Raw genomic sequence first — 23,129 nt, 5'->3', positions numbered from 1 at the left:
AAATGGAAGAGGCAAGTAGAAGGGGAAAAAAGTAAGGAACTTGTATGTCGGCCCTGTATTAAAGAACATAAATGGTTAAAGAAAAGTGTGATAAATAAAAACACATGCCAATTTCATTTAACGACCAAAAAACTGACAGCTGTGCCATATAAATTGCAAAATAGTTGCAACTAATATAATGTTATATATATATATGGGGATACAATCTTCCCAGCTCTGCAGATTCTGCTGTGAGGAGGCAGAGTCTTTAGATAATTTATCTTGGTATTGTCCATATGTAGCTCGTTTTTGGTCACAGGTCCAGGAATGGCTGAAGAATTGCAACATTTGCCTAGAACTAACGCTAAAGATAGCAATACTGGGTGATCTGAAAAGCCATAGTCAATCAATCAATAATATAATAATTATTTTAAATTTACAATCTGTAGAAACTATGAGAATAGAAAGGTTCAGTTATTTTGTGAAGCATCACAGCACAGTTGAAAAATATGGCAAATAGAAATCCGAAATGATTGATGGGATGGGTTGAATGGAGCTGAAGGGTGGGACTAATAACAAGATAACCAATGTAAACCATACAGGATCTGTAAAATGTATATAGGTTCAGAACTTTTGTGACATAGCACGAGTTACAAATAGAAAAAGAGGAAGGACTAAGAACAAACAAGAGAGAACTATTGTAAAGTAGACTGTCTGTAAAATGTGTATAAGATGTATACATTGAAGGTAGAAGCAGAAGTATTTATTAGTTTACTCCAATTGGGGGAAGGGTGGTAGGGTTTGCGGGGAATAATAATAAAGGTATATTCTTTTTTTTAAGTATTTATGTCTATATAGGTATGTGTATATGTTTGCATGCGTGTATGGAAAAATATATTTACCCAAACAATATATGGGGGATTGGAAATGGTGCAGACAATTACATTGATGGAAGCAACATTCTTTCCGCAATATTAAGCTGATCCACCCCTTAAAAAAAATCTGCTGCCTCAGTTTGTATGATGGCAATTTGCATATACTCCAGAATGTTATGAAGAGTGATCAGATGAATTGCAATTAATTGCAAAGTCCCTCTTGCACCTGAATCAACCATTTATCTTACCTGGGAATATTGAAGACTCATGTGATAAGGAACCACCAGCTTTCATATGTTCTCATGTTCTGAGCAAGGAACTGAAACGTTAGCTTTCTTACATAGCACATATTGCACTTTTATTTTCTTCTCCAACACTTTGTTTTTGCATTATTTAAACCAAAATTGAACATGTTTCATTATTTACTTGAGGCTAAATTGAATTTATTGTTGTTCAGTATTGTTGTAATTGTCATTATTACAAATACTTTTTTTTTTAAATCGTCCGATTAATCGTTGTCGGCTTTTTTGGTCCTCCAATAATCGGAATAGGTATCGGCGTTAAAAAAATCATAATCGGTCGACCTCTATTACCTACCCTTACCACCTGGGGGCGGCCCGTCAGGAAGTCCAGGATCCAGTTGCAGAGGGAGCTGTTTAGTCCCAGGGTATTGGTGAGCTTTGAGGGCACTATGGTGTTGAACGCTGAACGCTAAATAATGGGGCATGTAAGAAGACAATGAAAGCCCTTACAATATTCGATGATGATATTTCTCTAAAACAGGCTATAGGTTACATGTGCACCACCAAGTCAGAACCGTAGGATAAGTTAGGAGGGGTAAATAGACCAAATTATTAGTGTGAGACACATGGGCTACTAAGAGCTTACTACACAACATACACTTACTTTCTTAGCTACTGTATATATATCTCTCTGGTATATTACATAATCTATGCAGCAGCATACAATACATTTTTGGACTCACCTTGTTGGCACTGCGATACTTCTTGTGGGTAAATTTTGTCAGCAAACTTTGTCATCAAAGTCTGGCATTCTCTGGATGTATGGTGCTTTCAAGACAACAAAAAAAACAAGGTTGAGTCATGTCGCCAGTGATCTTCAGGTCGGAGCTCTAGAAAGAGACCCGAGTTCCTGACTTGGAATTCCGATTTAGATTACCGTTCAAAACGTATTTTCCTAGTCAGAGCTCATTTTGTTCCAAGTCCCCAGTTGTCTTGAACTCACTGAAGTCTGAGATTTCCCAGTTCCGAGTATCCAGTTGTTTTGAATACGGCAGAAGTCATGCTGGATTGACAGCATGGCCAATGTATTCAACATTTTCTGACCCATGGTGCTAGCATTTGAGTGTTTATCCTTTTAAGCTTGGAAAAGAGACCCTTAAACCCAGACTTGGACCACACATCCTCTCCACTGAATAGCAGGCTAGTGATTGCTTTGGAACGCTTGCAGTTAGCCACTTCCTTCCAAACCACAAATTTTTTAATTTTGGATTTCCAACTGGTTGTGTAATGTTTATGTCCAATGGCCGATGAGCACCGATACATTTTAGCTATAATTTCTCTTCATATGACAAGGATAGAAAAGGATTTGCCAGTAGATTGTCAACTTGATTCATGATGATGACTGCTTGTCTAGCTAAGATTTTGAAAGTATGATGTTGACATGATCATGCCAATCAAAGCTACCGTAGATATGTGATTTGACGTCATTTTATCTGTGGCCAATGACCTTGAGCCTTCTTGGATGGGCACTTCTAATGTAACTCTATGGCTTGACTTTCCGAGCTCTCCCCGTAGATTTTGCGTGTAGTGTCCCCATGAGTGACAGAACACTGAGCCAATCACTGTGAAACTAGAGAACATGACCAACTCCTATGCTCCGTATTTTCTGCTGGCTGCCCCACCACCACAGAAAGCACTGAGCTAGGCTGAAACACCTGCATTTTGGAGCTGCCTTACTCAAGAAAGCAAAAAAAGAGACCATGTTTGTATGCAGCTTTATTAACTCAATTACTTACTTTTTTACATTGTTTGCAAACTGATATGTGACACATATTAATGCCAAAATAACATGCAAAACAGGAAACGACAAAAACAAAAACACTAAAAGCCTACGTTTCCTATTATTCCCTGTAATTGTATTGTGAAAATTGTCATCATCTCTTTATTAGATTGCTACACAATGTTTTTCTATATGGATATTCCTTTAACATTTCTGTTATTGTTTGCAATTTTTTTCTCAATGTATTTATAGGCCTATTTTTATTTTGATGATAGTTTGCTGATAGATATTTCAAATAAATTACTAGACTTACATTTTGAATAAAGAGTGAACCACATTATTTGTATTCTTTCACTACTCTGTTTGAATCAAGGTAGGATGAAGTTTTTGATTAACCATTTAACACATCTCCAAATTAAGGGTGGCAAGATTGTGTAACACTTATTTTATTGCTGCCACTTATGTCATATTATTAAAAGTCCTAGAAATAATTTAAAGCCACTCTGTAAGCTTTAACATTTGCGGACCCACCAATAAATATGTTAACAGGTGTAGCGAAAAATTACATTGCAGTCCATGCAATGTCAAATCCAATACACGGTCTTTCAAACAGGCCTACATCCGAGAGAGATCACCCATTCCAGCCTGGTCTCATAGACTAGACGTAACTTAATAAATGTACACCTGAGACACTCAAATTAGTATGATATGTTAAGGGTGGTATGGCTACATAAGACAGATGGTTACTTGATGCGAATGTTTAGCAACCAAAAGTTGCAAGGTTGAATCACATCACAGACTATTTTAGCTAATTAGCACCTTTTCACCTACTTACTACTTTTGCGACTACTTAGCATGTTAGCTAACCTGTCGCCTAACCTTAACCCTTTTAGCCATCATTTCCCCTAACCTAATTATTTAACCTAACTCCTAAACCTTAACACCTAGCCTAGCTAACATTAGCTAGCTGCCACCTAGCTAGAATTCGTAACATATCATACGTTTTTGCAAATCTGTAATATATAGTACATTTACAAAATTCACAACATATTCTACGTTATGCAAATTCGTAACATAAAATATGAATTCTGATTTGTAACAGATCATACGATATGGGTGATAGACATACACAAATGAATACCATTAATATCGTAGTAAAATGAAGTACAACGGTTTATGTACAGAGCAATACGAAAGGCTATGAGACCAGGTTGACCATCCAAGAACGTTCCATTTTAAAAGGGGGCTTTTACTTTGACAGACTGTTCCAGGATTTGTGGCCTTGTTGCTCAACAATCTAAGCGCAGCAGACAAACGGCAGCGGAGAAACCGAACCGGATCATTGCTTCACTAGTGAAGTCGCTGATTGATTATTTATTGGATAAATCATTGCGTGAAAATTATGGAAAATAAAAAGTTTGTCGTCTTGTGTACAGGTAGGCTACTAATGAATGTCAATACAAACTTGCGATGTTGATTAGGCGACCGTGTATTTTGTAGGTTACTCGAATTTATCATGATGGTCCAGTTAATTGCTTAATGTTCTTAACGAGCAATAATAGCCTGTTTTAATTTGTTCCAGTTGGTTTGTGTCAGTTGTGTCCTTATTGTAATATTTACTCTGTATGCCTCTAGTTTCTTTGACGTTTTTGTTGAGTATAGCTACGGTTTCAGCCTTCGTTGAAGAGCTCGATGACACGTAAGTTATTTCGTAAGTTATTTTTATTAATTAGAAAGATGTTGCTAGTTATTGCTTTGATAATAATGCTGAAATGGCAGACTAGACGTTTTGGTCTATGAATTCCATAACAATAAAAAATCCGCCAAATAACGAAATATGAAAGTAGATTGCTGTTACCCACACCACTTTACAAGGCACACAGGTCATCCTCTGTCCATGGTCCTTAAAAATGTTAAGGCTACACACCCGTACCTAGAAAGGATTGTGAAAAGTTTATCATAAAATGCATTTTCACTGTATACATTTACCAATGGTTGTTGATTTCTCTTACTAATTTGCAGGTTTAAAGACACACGAATGCCTGATGAGATATGGCTTATACAAGTAAGTATGGATGCAATTTTATACACAAGAAAACCCCTAATAATATGTGAAAAAGCATTGTATACTTTAGGGCAACATCAAGAGAATGCAAGAGGGGACATTAAAATACGCACGAATGACATTGAAATACGCGTGCACACATAGATTTGATGCGTTTTTTTATCATGTATGTTGTGTGACGTCATGTTTCTTTAGTTGAAAATGGTTTTATTTGAGAGCAGAAATATAAATGCATTTTAAATTGTGGTGATTGTGCCCCACATGTTTGGTGTCAGTTCTACGCTCCCTGGTGTACCTACTGCAAGCAGCTGGACCCAGTGTGGTATGAAATCGGGGCTGAGCTGAAAAGTATGGGGTCTCCAGTCAACGTGGGCAAGGTCGACGCCACAGCCCACACCAGTGAGTCGAATTATCTGATTTGCACATTAAGTTAAGACAGAACAAAAAGACAAGACATATGGCAGAACAACAGTAAAAAAACAGTTAAAAAACAGTCAAAAAATAAATAAAAATATTACAACAATATAAGGTGACTAACAGAATACAAAACTGACTGCCTGGCGGGAAAAAGTATTGTGCTGATGAGAAAGATACTGGAGAAGAGGAAGAGGATAAAACAGGAAAACTGTGTTGAAAAATAGAGGAATATCTAACACCTAATTAGCCATTAGTATTTTGTTTTCTTCAATTAAAGCCTTCTCAGAGCCTGCTTTAAGAAAATACAGATATTTTGGTACGGTCTCTCTGTTCGGATTGCACTGTGACACCATGTATTGGTAAGGAGACAGGACACCATTGTCATAGCTTCAGGAACGTCTTTTTAAAGATTAAATTGGATATCTGATACAGGGCATTATGGGTACTGTAGTTCATCATACTACAACAAGTACTCCTGCTTTTACTGTTTAGATCATAAGGACTGGGATAGAAAGTGTGAATTGATCCAAATAGTTTCTTAGTTGCTGAAAAGTTACTGGAGCAAAATGCATCCCAAACCAAAACCAAACCAAGGAAGGTTTTAAATCACTCTCAGGCAGCACTGACATCTGCTGGTTGGTCAATATACAATAGTGACAGAATATCTGCATATTTACAAAACATCTTGTAATAATATAATAATCTGTATAATACATTTAGCATGTATTTTGTAGTTATTAAAACTATGCTGAAATACAGACTTGTCAACTGCTATTGACCGAATATTCTCTTAATAACCACTATCCTATATCGTTGTCACTTATCGCCACTTGATCCATCCATTATATAAATGGTCTCTGAAATAGTTTTCTTATGTTCATCATAGATGAAGGGTTTACCAAATTGTGCAATAAGGCAACCAGTCACAGTGCCCTGTCATATTTAGGCCCACAGAGCCAGGATTAGGTCAGTCTGTTCACACTAATAGGCTTAGTGAAGCTTTAAAAGCCCTTCCAACTGTGTGTATGTTTGTGTGTATGTAAGTGTGTTTTGTGCAACAGATGGTAAGCCATGCAAACCAGATGGGCTAACAGTGTAGTGAGCATTTTCAGTGCTGTTCGGCTTTGTTAAACCTTCAAATCCCCTATTATCTGCTCCTGTATGAGGGAGTGGAGTAGGTTAACTGGTTAGCTACTCTCTCTCTCTCTCATTGTGAAGATTTTTTTAAGTAGCAGGCTTACATCTTGAAGAATGATCTCTCTGTCCACCATGTTGGCCTAAACCTGTCAGCCATTACATTAGATGTATCTTACCTTGTACATGTACTGAACTATGTCAAAATGTTTGAGATATTTAGTCATATAAAACCATAACTTTACTATAACAATGGCTTCATGAAGATGAATGTGGTAGGCCTGATCACAGACAACGATGAGACCGCCTTATAGGAAGGAGTTCAGAGACCTGGCAGTGTGGTACCAGGACAACAACCTCTCCCTCAATGTGAGCCAAAGGACAAAGGACCTGATCGTAGACTACAGGAAAAGGAGGGCTGAACAGGTCCCCATTAACAACGACGGAGCTGTAGTGGAGCGGGTCGATAGTTCCCACATCACCAACAAACTATCATGGTCCAAACACACCAAGACAGTCGTGAAGAGGGTTTTTATTTATTTTTACTAAAGTGTTAAACAAATCAAAATATATTTTATATTCTTCAAAGTAGCCACCCTTTGCCTAGATGACAGCTTTGCACATTCTTGGCATTATCTCAACCAGCTTCATCAGGAATGCTTTTCCAACAGTCTTGAAGGAGTTCTCACATATGCTGAGCACTTGTTAGCTGCGTTTTCTTCACTCTGCGGTCCAACTCATCCTAAACCATCTCAATTGGGTCTGCGGTCAAATGACCACCCCTCACCCTGTCAAACGTGATTGTGGAGGCCAGGTCATCTGATGCAGCACCATCACTCTTCTTCTTGGTCAAATAGCCCTTACACAGCATGGAGGTGTGTTTTGGGTCATTGTCTTGTTGAAAAATGAATTATAATCCCACTAAGCGCAAAAAAGATGGGATGGCGTATCGCTGCAGAATGCTGTGGTAGCCATGCTGGTGTGTCTGTTACTTGAACTCTATGAAGCATATATTTGGGCTGCAATTTCTGAGGCTGGTAACTCTAATGAACTTATCCTCTGCAGCAGAGGTAACTCTGGGTCTTCCTTTCCTCTGGTGGTCCTCATGAGAGCCAGTTTCATCATAGCGCTTGATGGTTTTTGCGACTGCACTTAACAAAACATTCAAAGTTATTGAAATTTTCCGGATTGGCTGACCTTCATGTCTTAAAGTAATGATGGACTGTCGTTTCTCTTTGCTTATTTGAGCTGTTCTTGCCATAATATGGACTTGGTCTTTTACCAAATAGGGCTATCTTCTGTATACCACCCCTACCTTGTCACAACACAACTGATTGGCTCAAACGCATTAAGAAGGAAATAAATTCCACAAATGAACTTTTAACACGGCACAACAGTTAATTGAAATGCATTCCAGGTGACTACCTCATGAAGCTGGTTGAGAGAATGCCAAGTGTGTGCAAAGCTGTCATCAAGGCAAAGATTGGCTACTTTGAAGAATCTCAAATATAAATATGTTTTGATTTGTTTCATGCTTTTTTGTTACTACATGATTCCATATGTGTTTTGTCATAGTTTTGATGTCTTCATATATTATTCTACAATGTAGAAAATAGTAAAATAAAGAAAAACCCTTGAATGAGTACGTGTCCAAACTTTTGACTGGTACTGTACATGTACAAATTACCTCGACAAACCTGTACTCCCGCACATTAACACGGTACCGGTAGCCTCGTTATTGTTACTTTTTATTTAAAAATATGACTTTAGTTTATTTAGTATATATTTTCTTAACTCTATTTCTTGAACTGCATTGTTGATTGAGGCCTTGTGTGTAAGCACTTCACAGTAAGGTGTACTACCCCTGTTGTATTCGGTGCATGTGACAAATAGCATTTGATTTGATTTTCCCATACATTTTTATTGGGCACAACATAATCCGAAACACAACCAAAACAAACTGCAAATGCATCCACCAAGTTTGTAGTGTCACAAGCTTTATCTATTCATTGCGTGCTAGGAATATGGGACCAAATACTACACTTTTGAATACTTCAATAGACTATAATATATACATTTCCATCCCTAACTATACAATTTTCTGACAAGATAGAACTGCCAAAGGGGGCAGAGTTGCAATCTACTGCAGAGATAGCCTGCAGCGTTCTGTCATACTATCCAGGTCTGTGCCAAAACAATTTGAGCTTCTACTAAAAAATCTACCTTTCCAGAAACAAGTTTCTCAACCTTTCTCACCATTGCTGCTTGCTATAGACAACCTTCTGCCCACAGCTGTGCCCTGGACACCATGTGTGAATTGATTGCCCCCCATCTATCTTCAGAGCTTGTGCTGTTAGGTGACCTAAACTGGGACATGCTTAACACCCCGGCCATCCTACAATCTAAGCTTGAGGCCCTCAATCTCACACAAATGATCAATGAACCTACCAGTTATACTCCCAAATCTGTAAACACGGGCACCCTCATTGATATCATCCTAAACAACCTGCCCTCCAAATACACCTCTGCTGTCTTCAACCAGGATCTCAGCAATCACTGCCTCATTGCCTGCGTCCGTAATGGGTCTACGGTCAAACGACCACCCCTCATCACTGTCAAACGCTCCCTAAAACACTTCAGTGAGCAGGCCTTTCTAATCGACCTGGCCTGGGTATCCTGGAAGGATATTGACCTCGTTCCGTCAGTAGAGGATGCCTGGTTATTCTTTAAAAGTGCTTTCCTCACCATCTTAAATAAGCATGCCCCATTCAGAAAATGTAGAACCAGGAACAGATATAGCCCTTGGTTCATTCCAGACCTGACTGCCCTTGACCAGCACAAAAACATCCAGTGGCGTTCTCCATTAGCATCGAATAGCCCCCACGATATGCAACTTTTCAGGGAAGTTAGGAACCAATATACACATGCAGTTAGGAAAGCAAAGGCTAGCTTTTCTAACAGAAATGTGCATCCTGTAGCACAAACTCCAAAAAGTTCTGGGACACTGTAAAGTCCATAGAGAATAAGAGCACCTCCTCCCAGGTGCCCACTGCCCTGAGGCTAGGAAACACTGTCACCACCGATAAATCCATGATAATTGAGAATTTCAATAAGCATTTTTCTACTGCTGGCCATGCTTTCCACATGGCTACCCCTATCCCGGTCAACAGTTTTGCACCCCCCCACAGCAACTTGCCCAAGCATCCCCCATTTCTCCTTCACCCAAATCCAGATAGATGATGTTCTGAAAGAGCTGCAAAATCTGGACCCCTACAAATCAGCCGGGCTAGACAAAATAAAATTATCAGCCGAAATTGTTGCAACCCCTATTACTAGCCTGTTCAACCTCTCTTTCAACCTCTCTTTCGTATCGTCTGAGATCCCCAAAGATTGTAAAGCTGCCGCAGTCTTCCCCCTCTTCAAAGGGGTAGACACTCTGTTACAGACCTACATCTATCCTACCCTGCCTTTCTAAGCCAAGTTAACAGATCACCGACCATTTCGAATCCCTTTTCCGCTATGCAATTTGGTTTCCGAGCTGGTCATGGGTGCACCTCCGCCACGCTCAAGGTCCTAAACGACATCATAACCGCCATCGATAAGAGACAATACTGTGCAGCTGTATTCATTGACCTGGCCAAGGCTTTCGACGCTGTCAATCACCATATTCATATCGCCAGACTCAACAGCCTTGGTTTCTCAAATGACTGCCTCGCCTGGTTCACCAACAACTTCGCAGATAGAGTTCAGTGTGTCAAATCTGAGGGCCTGTTATCCGGACCTCTGACAGTCTTTATGGGGGTGCCACAGGGTTCAATCCTCGGGCTGACTCTTTTCTCTGTATACATGAACGATGTCGCTCTTGCTGCTGGTGATTCTCTGATGCACCTCTACACAGATGACACCATTCTGTATACTTCGGGCCCTTCTTTGGACACTGTGTTAACTAACCTCCAGACGAGTTTCAATGCCATACAACTCTCCTTCCATGGCCTCCAACTGGTCTTAAATGCAAGTAAAACTAAATGCATGCTCTTCAACCGATTGCTTCCCGCACCTGCCCACCCGTCCAGCATCACTACTCTGGACAGTTCTGACTTAGAATATGTGGACAATTACAAATACCTAGGTGTCTGGTTAGACTGTAAACTCTCCTTCCAGACTCACATTAAGCATCTCCAATCCAAAATTAAATCTAGAATTGGCTTCCTATTTCGCAGCAAAGCATCCTTCACTCATGCTGCCAAACATACCCTCGTAAAACTGACTATCCTGCTGATCCTTGACTTCAGCGATGTAATTTACAAAATAGCCTCCAACATGCTACTCAGCAAATTGTATGCAGTCTATCACAGTGCCATCCATTTTATCACCAAAGCCCCATATACTACCCACCACTGCAACCTGTATGCTCTCGTTGGCTGGCCCTCGCTTCATATTCGTCGCCAAACCCACTGGCTCTAGGTCATCTATAAGTCTTTGCTAGGTAAAGCTCCACCTTATCTCAGCTCACTGGTCACCATAGCAGCACCTACCCATAGCACGCGCTCCAGCAGGTATATTTCACTTGTCAGCCCCAAAGCCAATTCCCCCGTTGGCTGCCTTTCCTTCCTCACTAACTTTATGCACCAGCTGTCAGAGCAGCTCACAGATCACTGCACCTGTACATAGCCCAGCTGTAAATAGCCCATCCAACTACCTCATCCCCATTCTGTTATTATTATTTTTTGCTCCTTTGCACCCCAGAATCTCTACTTTTTACGAGGGTTCCTAGGAAACTATGCAGTGTTATTTCTTACATTGGTACCCCAGGTCATCTTAGGTTTCATTACATACAGTCGAGAAGAACTACTGAACATAAGAGCAGCGTCAACTCACCATCAGTACGACCAAGAATATGACTTTTGCGAAGCGGATCCTGTGTTCTGCCTTTCACCAAGGACAACAGAATGGATCCCAGCCGGCGACCCAAAAAAACGACTTCGTAAAAGGGGGAAACGGAGCGGTCTTCTGGTCAGACTCCGGAGACGGGCACATCGTGCACCACTCCCTAGCATTCTTCTCGCCAATGTCCAGTCTCTTGACAACAAGGTTGATGAAATCTGAGCATGGGTAGCATTCCAGAGGGACATCAGAGACTGTAACGTTCTTTGCTTCACGGAAACATGGCTCACTGGAGAGTCGGTGCAGCCAACTGGTTTCTCCACGCATCGCGCAGACAGAAACAAACATCTTTCTGGTAAGAAGAGGGGCGGGGGCGTATGCTTCATGGTTAACGTGACGTGGTGTGATCATAACAACATACAGGTACTCAAGTCCCTCTGTTCACCTGATTTAGAATTCCTCACAATCAAATGTCGACCGCATTATCTACCAAGGGAATTCTCTTCGATTATAATCACAGCCGTATATATTCCCCCCCAAGCAGACACATCGATGGCTCTGAACGAACTTTATTTGACTCTTTGCAAACTGGAATCCATTTATCCGGAGGCTGCATTCATTGTAGCTGGGGATTTCAACAAGACTCCCTAAATTTTATCAGCATATCGATTGCGCAACCAGGGCTGGAAAAACCTTGGATCACTGCTATTCTAACTTCCGCGACGCATATAAGGCCCTGCCCCGCCCTCCTTTCGGAAAAGCTGACCACGACTCCATTTTGTTGATCCCTGCCTACAGACAGAAACTAAAACAAGAAGCTCCCGCGCTGAGGTCTGTTCAACGCTGGTCCGACCAATCTGATTCCACACTCCAAGACTGCTTCCATCACGTGGACTGGGATATGTTTCGTATTGCGTCAGACAACAACATTGACGAATACGCTGATTCGGTGAACGAGTTCATTAGAACGTGCGTTGAAGATATCGTTCCCATAGCAACGATTAAAACATTCCCAAACCAGAAACCGTGGATTGATGGCAGCATTCGCGTGAAACTGAAAGCCCGAACCACTGCTTTTAATCAGGGCAAGGTGACCGGAAACATGACCGAATACAAACAGTGTAACTATTCCCTCCGCAAGGCAATCAAACAAGCTAAGCGTCAGTATAGAGACAAAATAGAATCTCAATTCAACGGCTCAGACACGAGGTATGTGGCAGGGTCTACAGTCAATCACGGATTACAAAAAGAAAACCAGCCCCATAACGGACCAGGATGTCTTGCTCCCAGGCAGACTAAATAGCTTTTTTGCCCGCTTTGAGGACAATACAGTGCCACTGACACGGCCCGCAACTAAAACATGCAGACTCTCCTTCACTGCAGCCGACGTGAAGAAAACATTTAAACGTGTCAACTCTCGCAAGGCTGCAGGCCCAGACGGCATCCCCAGCCACGCCCTCAGAGCATGCGCAGACCAGCTGGCTGGTGTGTTTACGGACATATTCAATCAATCCCTATCCCAGTCTGTTTTTCCCACATGCTTCAAGAGGGCCACCATTGTTCCTGTTCCCAAGAAAGCTAAGGTAACTGAGCTAAACGACTACCGCCCCGTAGCACTCACTTCCGTCATCATGAAGTGCTTTGAGAGACTAGTCAAGGACTATATCACCTCCACCCTACCTGACACCCTAGACCCACTCCAATTTGCTTACCGCCCAAATAGGTCCACAGACGATGCAATCTCAACCACACTGCACACTGCCCTAACTAATCTGGACAAGAGGAATACCTATGTGAGAATGCTGTTCATCGACTACAGCTCGGCATTTAACACCATAGTGCCCTCCAAGCTCGTCATCAAGCTTGAGACCCTGGGTCTCGACCCCGCCCTGTGCAACTGGGTACTGGACTTCCTGACGGGCCGCCCCCAGGTGGTGAGGGTTGGCAACAACATTTCCACCCCGCTGATCCTCAACACTGGGGCTCCACAAGGGTGCGTTCTGAGCCCTCTCCTGTACTCCCTGTTCACCCACGACTGTGTGGCCACGCACGCCTCCAACTCAATCATCAAGTTTGCGGACGACACAACAGTGGTAGGCTTGATTACCAACAACGACGAGACGGCCTACAGGGAGGAGGTGAGGGCCCTCGGAGTGTGGTGTCAGGAAAATAACCTCACACTCAACGTCAACAAAACTAAGGAGATGATTCTCCAAGGTGGCATAGCAGTTCAGACGTCTTTTGTCCTCGTCTTGTCGTGTCCTGTATATATATATATTTACAACTTTTTCACATACATTTTATTTTTATTTTCCATCAACTCATCTTCAAAACACTCTCCTGCAACCCGCCTCACCAATGTATATTTATAAAAAATTATTATTTACCTCAGATCTGTAATCCTCCAAGAAGCTAGCCAGAAACTCCAAGAAGCTAGCCTGAAACTAGCCAGAAGCTAATCCAGAAGCTAGTTCAGAAGCTAGTTGGCTCCTTTACTGGTAAGTCGTTGGTGTTCAGCTAACCACGGTTTGTGGTCATCGGCTATCCTTTGGCTCGAAAGTCTATCGCCAGTTCTGTACGGCGCAGCGCGGCTCGGAGCGGAGCATACCGGACCAATTTTTCTCTCCATGTCCCTGGATTTCGACTGCTCTCTGGACATTCATGCCCGGATCTCACAGCTAGCTAGCTGCTATCCGTGTGACTATCGGCCTTCGTCGATTCCGGAGCAAACATCAATTGTTCCGGAGCTAGCAAGCTCCGTCAATCACTCCTGAGTTCCATCAATCGCACCTGGGCTGCAGTCGCCTATCCGGACCCGTTTTGCTGCCTTCGCGGAGCCCCACCGGGCCTTCACAACTGGACTGCCGACGTTATCTACCCGAAGGGGTTATTCGGCTGGCTCCTCCGTCGCGACGTTACCTGAACGCCCATCTGCGGCCTGCTAACCGTTAGCTGTCTTACCGGCTGCTATCTGAATAGACAATCGGACAATTATTTTGTAATTTTTATTTTATTTTTATTTGTCGTTATTTTTTATTTTTTATTTTTTTTATTTATTTTTTATTATGTTTTCTTCTTGGGCCTCTATAACTATATCTATTGTTTTTATTTTTGTTGTTGTTGTGTGATCCGGATTGATCCCCTCTACCACACGGAACCCCACTAATCTACTGACGGAGCGCAGGAGGTGGCTAACAACAGACCTCCATCCTATGCTAGCTTGCTACCGATGCCCTGGCTAGCTGTCTAAATCACCAACCAACCTCTCCACTCACCGGACCCTTTTGATCACTCGACTAAGCATGCCTCTCCTTAATGTCAATATGTCTTGTCCATTTCTGTTCTGGTTAGAGCCTCTAGTCCTGCTCACTATACCTTATCCAACCTATTAGTTCCACCACCCACACATGCAATGACATCTCCTGGTTTCAACGATGTTTCTAGAGACAATATCTCTCTCTTCATCACTCAATACCTAGGTTTACCTCCACTGTATTCACATCCTACCATACATTTGTCTGTACATTATACCTTGATGCTATTTTATCGCCCCCAGAAACCTCCTTTTACTCTATGTTCCAGACGTTCTAGACGACCAATTCTCATAGCTTTTAGCCGTACCCTTATTCTACTCCTCCTATGTTCCTCTGGCGATGTAGAGGTGAATCCAGGCCCTGCAGTGCCTAGCTCCACTCCTATTCCCCAGGCGCTCTCTTTTGACGACTTCTGTAACCGTAATAGCCTTGGTTTCATGCATGTTAACATTAGAAGCCTCCTCCCTAAGTTTGTTCTATTCACTGCTTTAGCACACTCTGCCAACCCGGATGTTCTAGCTGTGTCTGAATCCTGGCTTAGGAAGACCACCAAAAATTCTGAAGTTTTAATTCCAAACTACAACATTTTCAGACAAGATAGAACTGCCAAAGGGGGCGGTGTTGCAATCTACTGCAAAGATAGCCTGCAGAGTTCTGTCCTACTATCCAGGTCTGTACCCAAACAATTTGAACTTCTACTTTTAAAAATCCACCTCTCTAAAAACAAGTCTCTCACCGTTGCCGCCTGCTATAGACCACCCTCTGCCCCCAGCTGTGCTCTGGACACCATATGTGAACTGATTGCCCCCCATCTATCTTCAGAGTTCGTGCTGCTAGGCGACCTAAACTGGAACATGCTTAACACCCCAGCCATCCTACAATCTAAACTTGATGCCCTCAATCTCACACAAATAATCAATGAACCTACCAGGTACCTCCCCAAAACCTTAAACACGGGCACCCTCATAGATATCATCCTAACCAACTTCCCCTCTAAATACACCTCTGCTGTCTTCAACCAAGATCTCAGCGATCACTGCCTCATTGCCCCGTAATGGGTCAGCGGTCAAACGACCTCCACTCATCACTGTAAAACGCTCCCTGAAACACATCTGCGAGCAGGCCTTTCTAATCGACCTGGCCGGGGTATCCTGGAAGGATATTGATCTCATCCCGTCAGTAGAGGATGCCTGGATATTTTTTAAAAATGCCTTCCTAACCATCTTAAATAAACATGCCCCATTTAAGAAATTTAGAACCAGGAACAGATATAGCCCTTGGTTCTCCCCAGACCTGACTGCCCTTAACCAACACAAAAACATCCTATGGCGTTCTGCATTAGCATCGAACAGCCCCCGTGATATGCAGCTGTTCAGGGAAGCTAGAAATCATTATACACAGGCAGTTAGAAAAGCCAAGGCTAGCTTTTTCAAGCAGAAATTTGCTTCCTGCAACACTAACTCAAAAAAGTTCTGGGACACTGTAAAGTCCATGGAGAATAAGAACACCTCCTCCCAGCTGCCCACTGCACTGAAGATAGGAAACACTGTCACCACTGATAAATCCACCATAATTGAGAATTTCAATAAGCATTTTTCTACGGCTGGCCATGCTTTCCACCTGGCTACTCCTACCCCGGACAACAGCACTGCACCCCCAACAGCAACTCGCCCAAGCCTTCCCCATTTCTCCTTCTCCCAAATCCATTCAGCTGATGTTCTGAAAGAGCTGCAAAATCTGGACCCCTACAAATCAGCCGGGCTAGACAATCTGGACCCTTTCTTCCTAAAATTATCTGCCGAAATTGTTGCCACCCCTATTACTAGCCTGTTCAACCTCTCTTTCGTGTCGTCTGAGATTCCCAAAGATTGGAAAGCAGCTGCGGTCATCCCCCTCTTCAAAGGGGGGGACACTCTTGACCCAAACTGCTACAGACCTATATCTATCCTACCGTGCCTTTCTAAGGTCTTCGATAGCCAAGTCAACAAACAGATTACCGACCATTTCGAATCTCACCATACCTTCTCTGCTATGCAATCCGGTTTCAGAGCTGGTCATGGGTGCACCTCAGCCACGCTCAAGGTCCTAAACGATATCTTAACCGCCATCGATAAGAAACATTACTGTGCAGCCGTATTCATTGATCTGGCCAAGGCTTTCGACTCTGTCAATCACCATATCCTCATCGGCAGACTCGACAGCCTTGGTTTCTCAAATGATTGCCTCGCCTGGTTCACCAACTACTTCTCTGATAGAGTTCAGTGTGTCAAATCGGAGGGTCTGCTGTCCGGACCTCTGGCAGTCTCTATGGGGGTGCCACAGGGTTCAATTCTTGGACCGACTCTCTTCTCTGTATACATCAATGAGGTCGCTCTTGCTGCTGGTGAGTCCCTGATCCACCTCTACGCAGACGACACCATTCTGTATACTTCCGGCCCTTCTTTGGACACTGTGTTAACAACCCTCCAGGCAAGCTTCAATGCCATACAACTCTCCTTCCGTGGCCTCCAATTGCTCTTAAATACAAGTAAAACTAAATGCATGCTCTTCAACCGATCGCTACCTGCACCTACCCGCCTGTCCAACATCACTACTCTGGACGGCTCTGACTTAGAATACGTGGACAACTACAAATACTTAGGTGTCTGGTTAGACTGTAAACTCTCCTTCCAGACCCATATCAAACATCTCCAATCCAAAGTTAAATCTAGAATTGGCTTCCTATTTCGCAACAAAGCATCCTTCACTCATGCTGCCAAACATACCCTTGTAAAACTGACCATCCTACCAATCCTCGACTTTGGCGATGTCATTTACAAAATAGCCTCCAATACCCTACTCAACAAATTGGATGCAGTCTATCACAGTGCAATCCGTTTTATCACCAAAGCCCCATATACTACCCACCATTGCGACCTGTACGCTCTCGTTGGCTGGCCCTCGCTTCATACTCGTCGCCAAACCCACTGGCTCCATGTCATCTACAAGACCCTGCTAGGTAAAGTCCCCCCTTATCTCAGCTCGCTGGTCACCATAGCATCTCCCACCTGTAGCACACGCTCCAGCAGGTATATCTCTCTAGTCACCCCCAAAACCAATTCTTTCTTTGGCCGCCTCTCCTTCCAGTTCTCTGCTGCCAATGACTGGAACGAACTACAAAAATCTCTGAAACTGGAAACACTTATCTCCCTCACTAGCTTTAAGCACCAACTGTCAGAGCAGCTCACAGATTACTGCACCTGTACATAGCCCACCTATAATTTAGCCCAAACAACTACCTCTTTCCCAACTGTATTTAATTTTAATTTATTTATTTATTTTGCTCCTTTGCACCCCATTATTTTTTATTTCTACTTTGCACATTCTTCCATTGCAAAACTACCATTCCAGTATTTTACTTGCTATATTGTATTTACTTTGCCATCATGGCCTTTTTTGCCTTTACCTCCCTTCTCACCTCACATTGTATATAGACTTGTTTATACTGCATTATTGACTGTATGTTTGTTTTTACTCCATGTGTAACTCTGTGTCGTTTTATCTGTCGAACTGCTTTGCTTTATCTTGGCCAGGTCGCAATTGTAAATGAGAACTTGTTCTCAACTTGCCTACCTGGTTAAATAAAGGTAAAATAAAAAAAATTAAAAAAAAATTGTGGACTTCAGGAAACAGCAGAGGGAACACCCCCCTATCCACATTGATGGAACAGTAGTGGAGAGGGTAGTAAGTTTTAAGTTCCTCGGCGTACACATCACAGACAAACTGAATTGGTCCACCCACACAGACAGCATCGTGAAGAAGGCGCAGCAGCGCCTCTTCAACCTCAGGAGGCTGAAGAAATTCGGCTTGTCACCAAAAGCACTCACAAACTTCTACAGATGCACAATCGAGAGCATCCTGGCGGGCTGTATCACCGCCTGGTACGGCAACTGCTCCACCCACAACCGTAAGGCTCTCCAGAGGGTAGTGAGGTCTGCACAACGCATCACCGGGGGCAAACTACCTGCCCTCCAGGACACCTACACCACCCGAGCCACTGCCTGTTCACCCCGCTATCATCCAGAAGGCGAGGTCAGTACAGGTGCATCAAAGCTGGGACCGAGAGACTGAAAAACAGCTTCTATCTCAAGGCCATCAGACTGTTAAACAGCCACCACTAACATTGAGTGGCTGCTGCCAACACACTGACTCAACTCCAGCCACTTTAATAATGGGAATTGATGGGAAATGATGTAAAATATATCACTAGCCACTTTAAACAATGCTACCTAAAATAATGTCTACATACCCTACATTATTCATCTCATATGTATATGTATATACTGTACTCTATATCATCTACTGCATCTTTATGTAATACATGTATCACTAGCCACTTTAACTATGCCACTTTGTTTACATACTCATCTCATATGTATATACTGCACTCAATACCATCTACTGTATCTTGCCTATGCCGCTCTGTACCATCACTCATTCATATATCTTTATGTACATATTCTTTATCCCCTTACACTTGTGTGTATAAGACAGTAGTTTTGGAATTGTTAGCTAGATTACTTGTTGGTTATTACTGCATTGTCTGAACTAGAAGCACAAGCATTTCGCTACACTCGCATTAACATCTGCTAACCATGTGTATGTGACAAATAAAATTGGATTTGATTTGATAAAATTGGATTTGATTTGCACATTTATCTTCTGCATATCTATCACTCCAGTGTTTAATTGCTATATTGTAATTATTTTGCCACTATGGCCTATTCATTGCCTTCCCTCATTTGCACACACTGTATATAGACTTTTTCTATTGTGACTGTTGACTGTGTATGTTTGTTTATTCTACGTGTAACTCTGTGTTGTTGTTTGTGTCACACTGCTTTGCTTTATCTTGTCCAGGTGTCAGTTGTAAATGAGAACTTGTTCTCAACTAGTCTACCTGGTTAAATAAAGGTGAAATAAATCAATAAAATAAGTGAATATGTCCAAATACCTATAACAGATTCAAATGGGGGGGGGGGTAGATACATCAAGTCTTTTAAATTTCTAAACAGTAAAACAGATATAGTTCCTTCAGAAAGTATTCACATATTTTCCACATTTTGTTGTGTTAGAGCCTGAATTTAAAATGAATTAAATTTAGATTTTTTTTCAGTCACTGGCCTACACACTATACACCATAATGTAAATGTTATGAATCAATAAAAAATGAAAATCTGAAATATCTTCAGTCAATAAGTATTCAACTCCTTTGTTATGACAAGCGTAAATACGTTCAGGAATAAAACTTTGCTTAACAAGTCACAGAAGTTGCATGGACTAACTCTGTGTGCAATCATAGAGTTTAACATTTTCTAATACCTCATCTCTATACCCCATACATACATCTGTAAAGTCCCTTAGTCGAGCAGTGAATTTCAAACACAGATTCAACCACAAATACCAAGGAGGTTTTCCAATGACTCGCAAAGATGGGCACCTATTGGTTGATTGTAAAAAAAAAATGAAGCATACATCAAATATCCCTTTGAGCATGGTGAAGTTATTAATTACACTTTGGATGGTGTAGCAATACACCCAATCACTACAAAGATACAGACGTCCTTCCTAACTAATTTGCCAGAGAGGAATGATTTCATCATGAGGCCAATAGTGACTTTAAAACATTTAGAGAGTTTATTGGCTGTGATAGGAGAAAACTGAGGATGGATCAACAACATTGTAGTTACTCCACAATACTAACATAGAAGAAGAAGGAAGCCTGTACAGAATAAAAGCACTAAAGTAATACTGCAAAAAATGTGGCAAAGCAATTACATTTTTGGCCTGAATATAATGTGTTCTGTTTAGGGCAAATCCAATGTAACACATTACTGAGTACCACTCTCCATATTTTCAAACATAGTGGTGGCTGCATCATGTTATGGGTATGCTTGTAATCGTTAAGGGCTGTTTTTCCAGGATAGAAATTAAACGTAATGGAGCTAAGCACAGGCAAAATGGCCAAGTAATCAAGTTACAGCTGTGACTTAAATCTACTTTATAATCTATGGCGAAACCTGAAAATGGTTGTCTAGCAATTATCAACAACCAGTTTGACAGAGCTTGAAGAATTTTGAAAAGAATAATGGGCAAATGTTGCACAATCCAGGTGTGGACAGCTCTAAGAGACTTACATCTGTAATCACTGCCAAAGGTGTTTCTTCAAACTATTGACTACTTCTGTAAATGAGATATTTCTTTATTTTATTTCAATACATTTGCACAAAAAAAAACGTGTTCACCTTGTCATTATTGGGTATTGTGTGTAGATGGGTGAGAAAAAAAATCTGTTTTTTCCATTTTGAATTCAGGCTGTAACACAACAAAACGTGGAATAAGTCTGAAATAAGGCGCTGTATGTATGAAAATACCCTAAAATAAAACATTTAATCTCAAATCCAAAATCCTGGAGTATAAAGACAAATAAAACATTTTAGCTTCACTGTCCAAATTAATACAGATTAAAATTAATACAGGGAGTGTATGTGATATTATAATAGAGGATATCAGCATGATTGCATTCAATGTTTATTATGAGTATTTCTGTAAATTGATGTGGTTCTCTGCAAAATCACCAGATGTTGTGGAACTATGCATTATTATTACCATGCAATAATCAGATCAAGCCATACAGATATCCGCCATGTTGTGGAGTCAACAGAAGTCAGAAATGACATTATAAATATTCACGTACCTTTGATGATCATCATCAGAATGCACTCCCAGGAATCCCAGATCCACAATAAATGTTTGATTTGTTCGATAAAGTCCATAATTTATGTCCAAATAACTCCTTTTTGTTCGCACGTTTAGCCCAGTAATCCAAATTCATGATGCGCAGGCCAGAAAAAAAGTCAAAAAGGTCCGTTACAGTCCGTAGAAACATGTCAAACGAAGTATATAATCAATCTTTAGGATGTTTCTAACATAAATCTTCAATAATGTTCCAACCAGAAAATTCCTTTGTCTGTAGAATTACAATGGAATGCAAGCTAACTCTCACGTGAACGCGAGTTACCAGCTCATGGCACTCTGACAGACCTCTGACTCATTCAGCTCCCATTCCCCCCTCCTTTACAGTAGAAGCATTTTTTTTGCCTGGTTTTTGCCTGCCATATGAGTTCTATTATACTCACAGACATCATTCGATCAGTTTTATAAACTTCAGAGTGTTTTCTATCCAAATCTACTAATAATATGCATATATTAGCAACTGGGCCTGAGTAGCAGACAATTTACTCTGGGCACCTTATTCATCCAAGCTACTCAATACTGCCTTCAGCCATAACAAGTTATTTACATTTGTGTTTCAGATTTTGCAAAAGAGTTTCGAGTTGGAGGCTATCCCGCTATAAAGTTGTGAGTTGTGAACATTTTAGCTGTATTTTCATTGTTGGTACATGGACCTGAGATTTGCCCTACTGAACACATAACCCAGCTCTTGTTATTCTAACTTACCATTCTCTGTTGGATAGGTTGAAGGATGACTTGAAATACAACTACAGAGGTCCTAGAACCAAGGATGGCATAATGGAGTTTGCAGACAGAGTATCTGGGTAAGACTGAGGATGGCAGTTTAGTTGTTGCTCATGGTCTGTAAAAAGCTTGTATTTTACTTCTAAAGGCCCACTTTGTGATATTTGGTTACATTTCTCCAGCCCCATCCCTCAAATTTATGGCAAACCAAGTGGCTGGCTGCTTTATTGTTTTTCAAATGAAGGAGTGGGGCTTTAACAGAGTATGCATGACCAGTAAGGGCTAGATTTACTAAGCATGTCCAAATTTTGCCCCTATTATTTTGAGGGTGAAACAAATATTAGAATAACAAAGGTAGCTTCACCATGAAATGGTCTTTGTTTACACTTTCACCAGCCCAAAGGCCGTCAGATGGCGATATTGAGATGTGAACTCTTACAGGCCAAACGCATTGTATGCAGCCAGAAAAGCATTAGTATCCCTTGTGGACCGGTTTGTACCTCAAATATTCTCCATTCAGGCTGCATAGGCTTTAACATCCTCCTTAATTTTATTTATTGACGAATACGGATAAAGTATACATTCTTTCCTAATGAAACACATTTTTCCACCACCATGCTAGAGTAGCTAAATGCTCATCTCGGATGTTATGTATTGCGTTCAGCCAATCAGGTTAAAACTATCAGACCAGGGGTTGCATTTCTTTTATGCCTGCCGCATTAGCAGCATTGTATTAGTGGAAACCAAGAATGTTCTAAGGGCAGATCTGATTGTAGCTAGATATATTCGAGTCGTGTCTACCACGTTAATTCTCCTAACCTGCTGTGTAAATTCTCCTGACCTGCTACGAAAAGTCACTTCTGGTAGTCAAAACTGTCATACCGCTCCTGAGAACAGTGTTGGTTTCCACTAATGTGATAC

The 23,129-nt window shown here is 41.5% G+C and overlaps 1 protein-coding gene across 1 annotated transcript in view; it reads left to right on the top strand.

Moving 5' to 3' along the window:
- Nucleotides 1–4,108: 4,108 nt before the first annotated feature.
- Nucleotides 4,109–23,129, top strand: part of LOC109874853 (protein disulfide-isomerase TMX3-like) — a 41,076-nt gene continuing 22,055 nt past the window's right edge. The window contains exons 1-6 of the mRNA XM_020466887.2: nucleotides 4,109–4,312; nucleotides 4,512–4,575; nucleotides 4,899–4,941; nucleotides 5,217–5,340; nucleotides 22,046–22,091; nucleotides 22,208–22,288. Of these exons, the coding sequence (XP_020322476.1) occupies nucleotides 4,279–4,312; nucleotides 4,512–4,575; nucleotides 4,899–4,941; nucleotides 5,217–5,340; nucleotides 22,046–22,091; nucleotides 22,208–22,288 (392 nt within the window). The 5' untranslated portion in view covers nucleotides 4,109–4,278. The remainder of the gene's footprint in view (nucleotides 4,313–4,511; nucleotides 4,576–4,898; nucleotides 4,942–5,216; nucleotides 5,341–22,045; nucleotides 22,092–22,207; nucleotides 22,289–23,129) is intronic.

The sequence above is a fragment of the Oncorhynchus kisutch genome, linkage group LG30, assembly GCF_002021735.2.
Source record: "Oncorhynchus kisutch isolate 150728-3 linkage group LG30, Okis_V2, whole genome shotgun sequence".
Taxonomy (NCBI): Eukaryota; Metazoa; Chordata; class Actinopteri; order Salmoniformes; family Salmonidae; genus Oncorhynchus; species Oncorhynchus kisutch.
The sequence above is the reverse complement of the archived record's forward strand: the minus strand, read 5'-3'. Positions and strand labels throughout refer to the sequence as shown.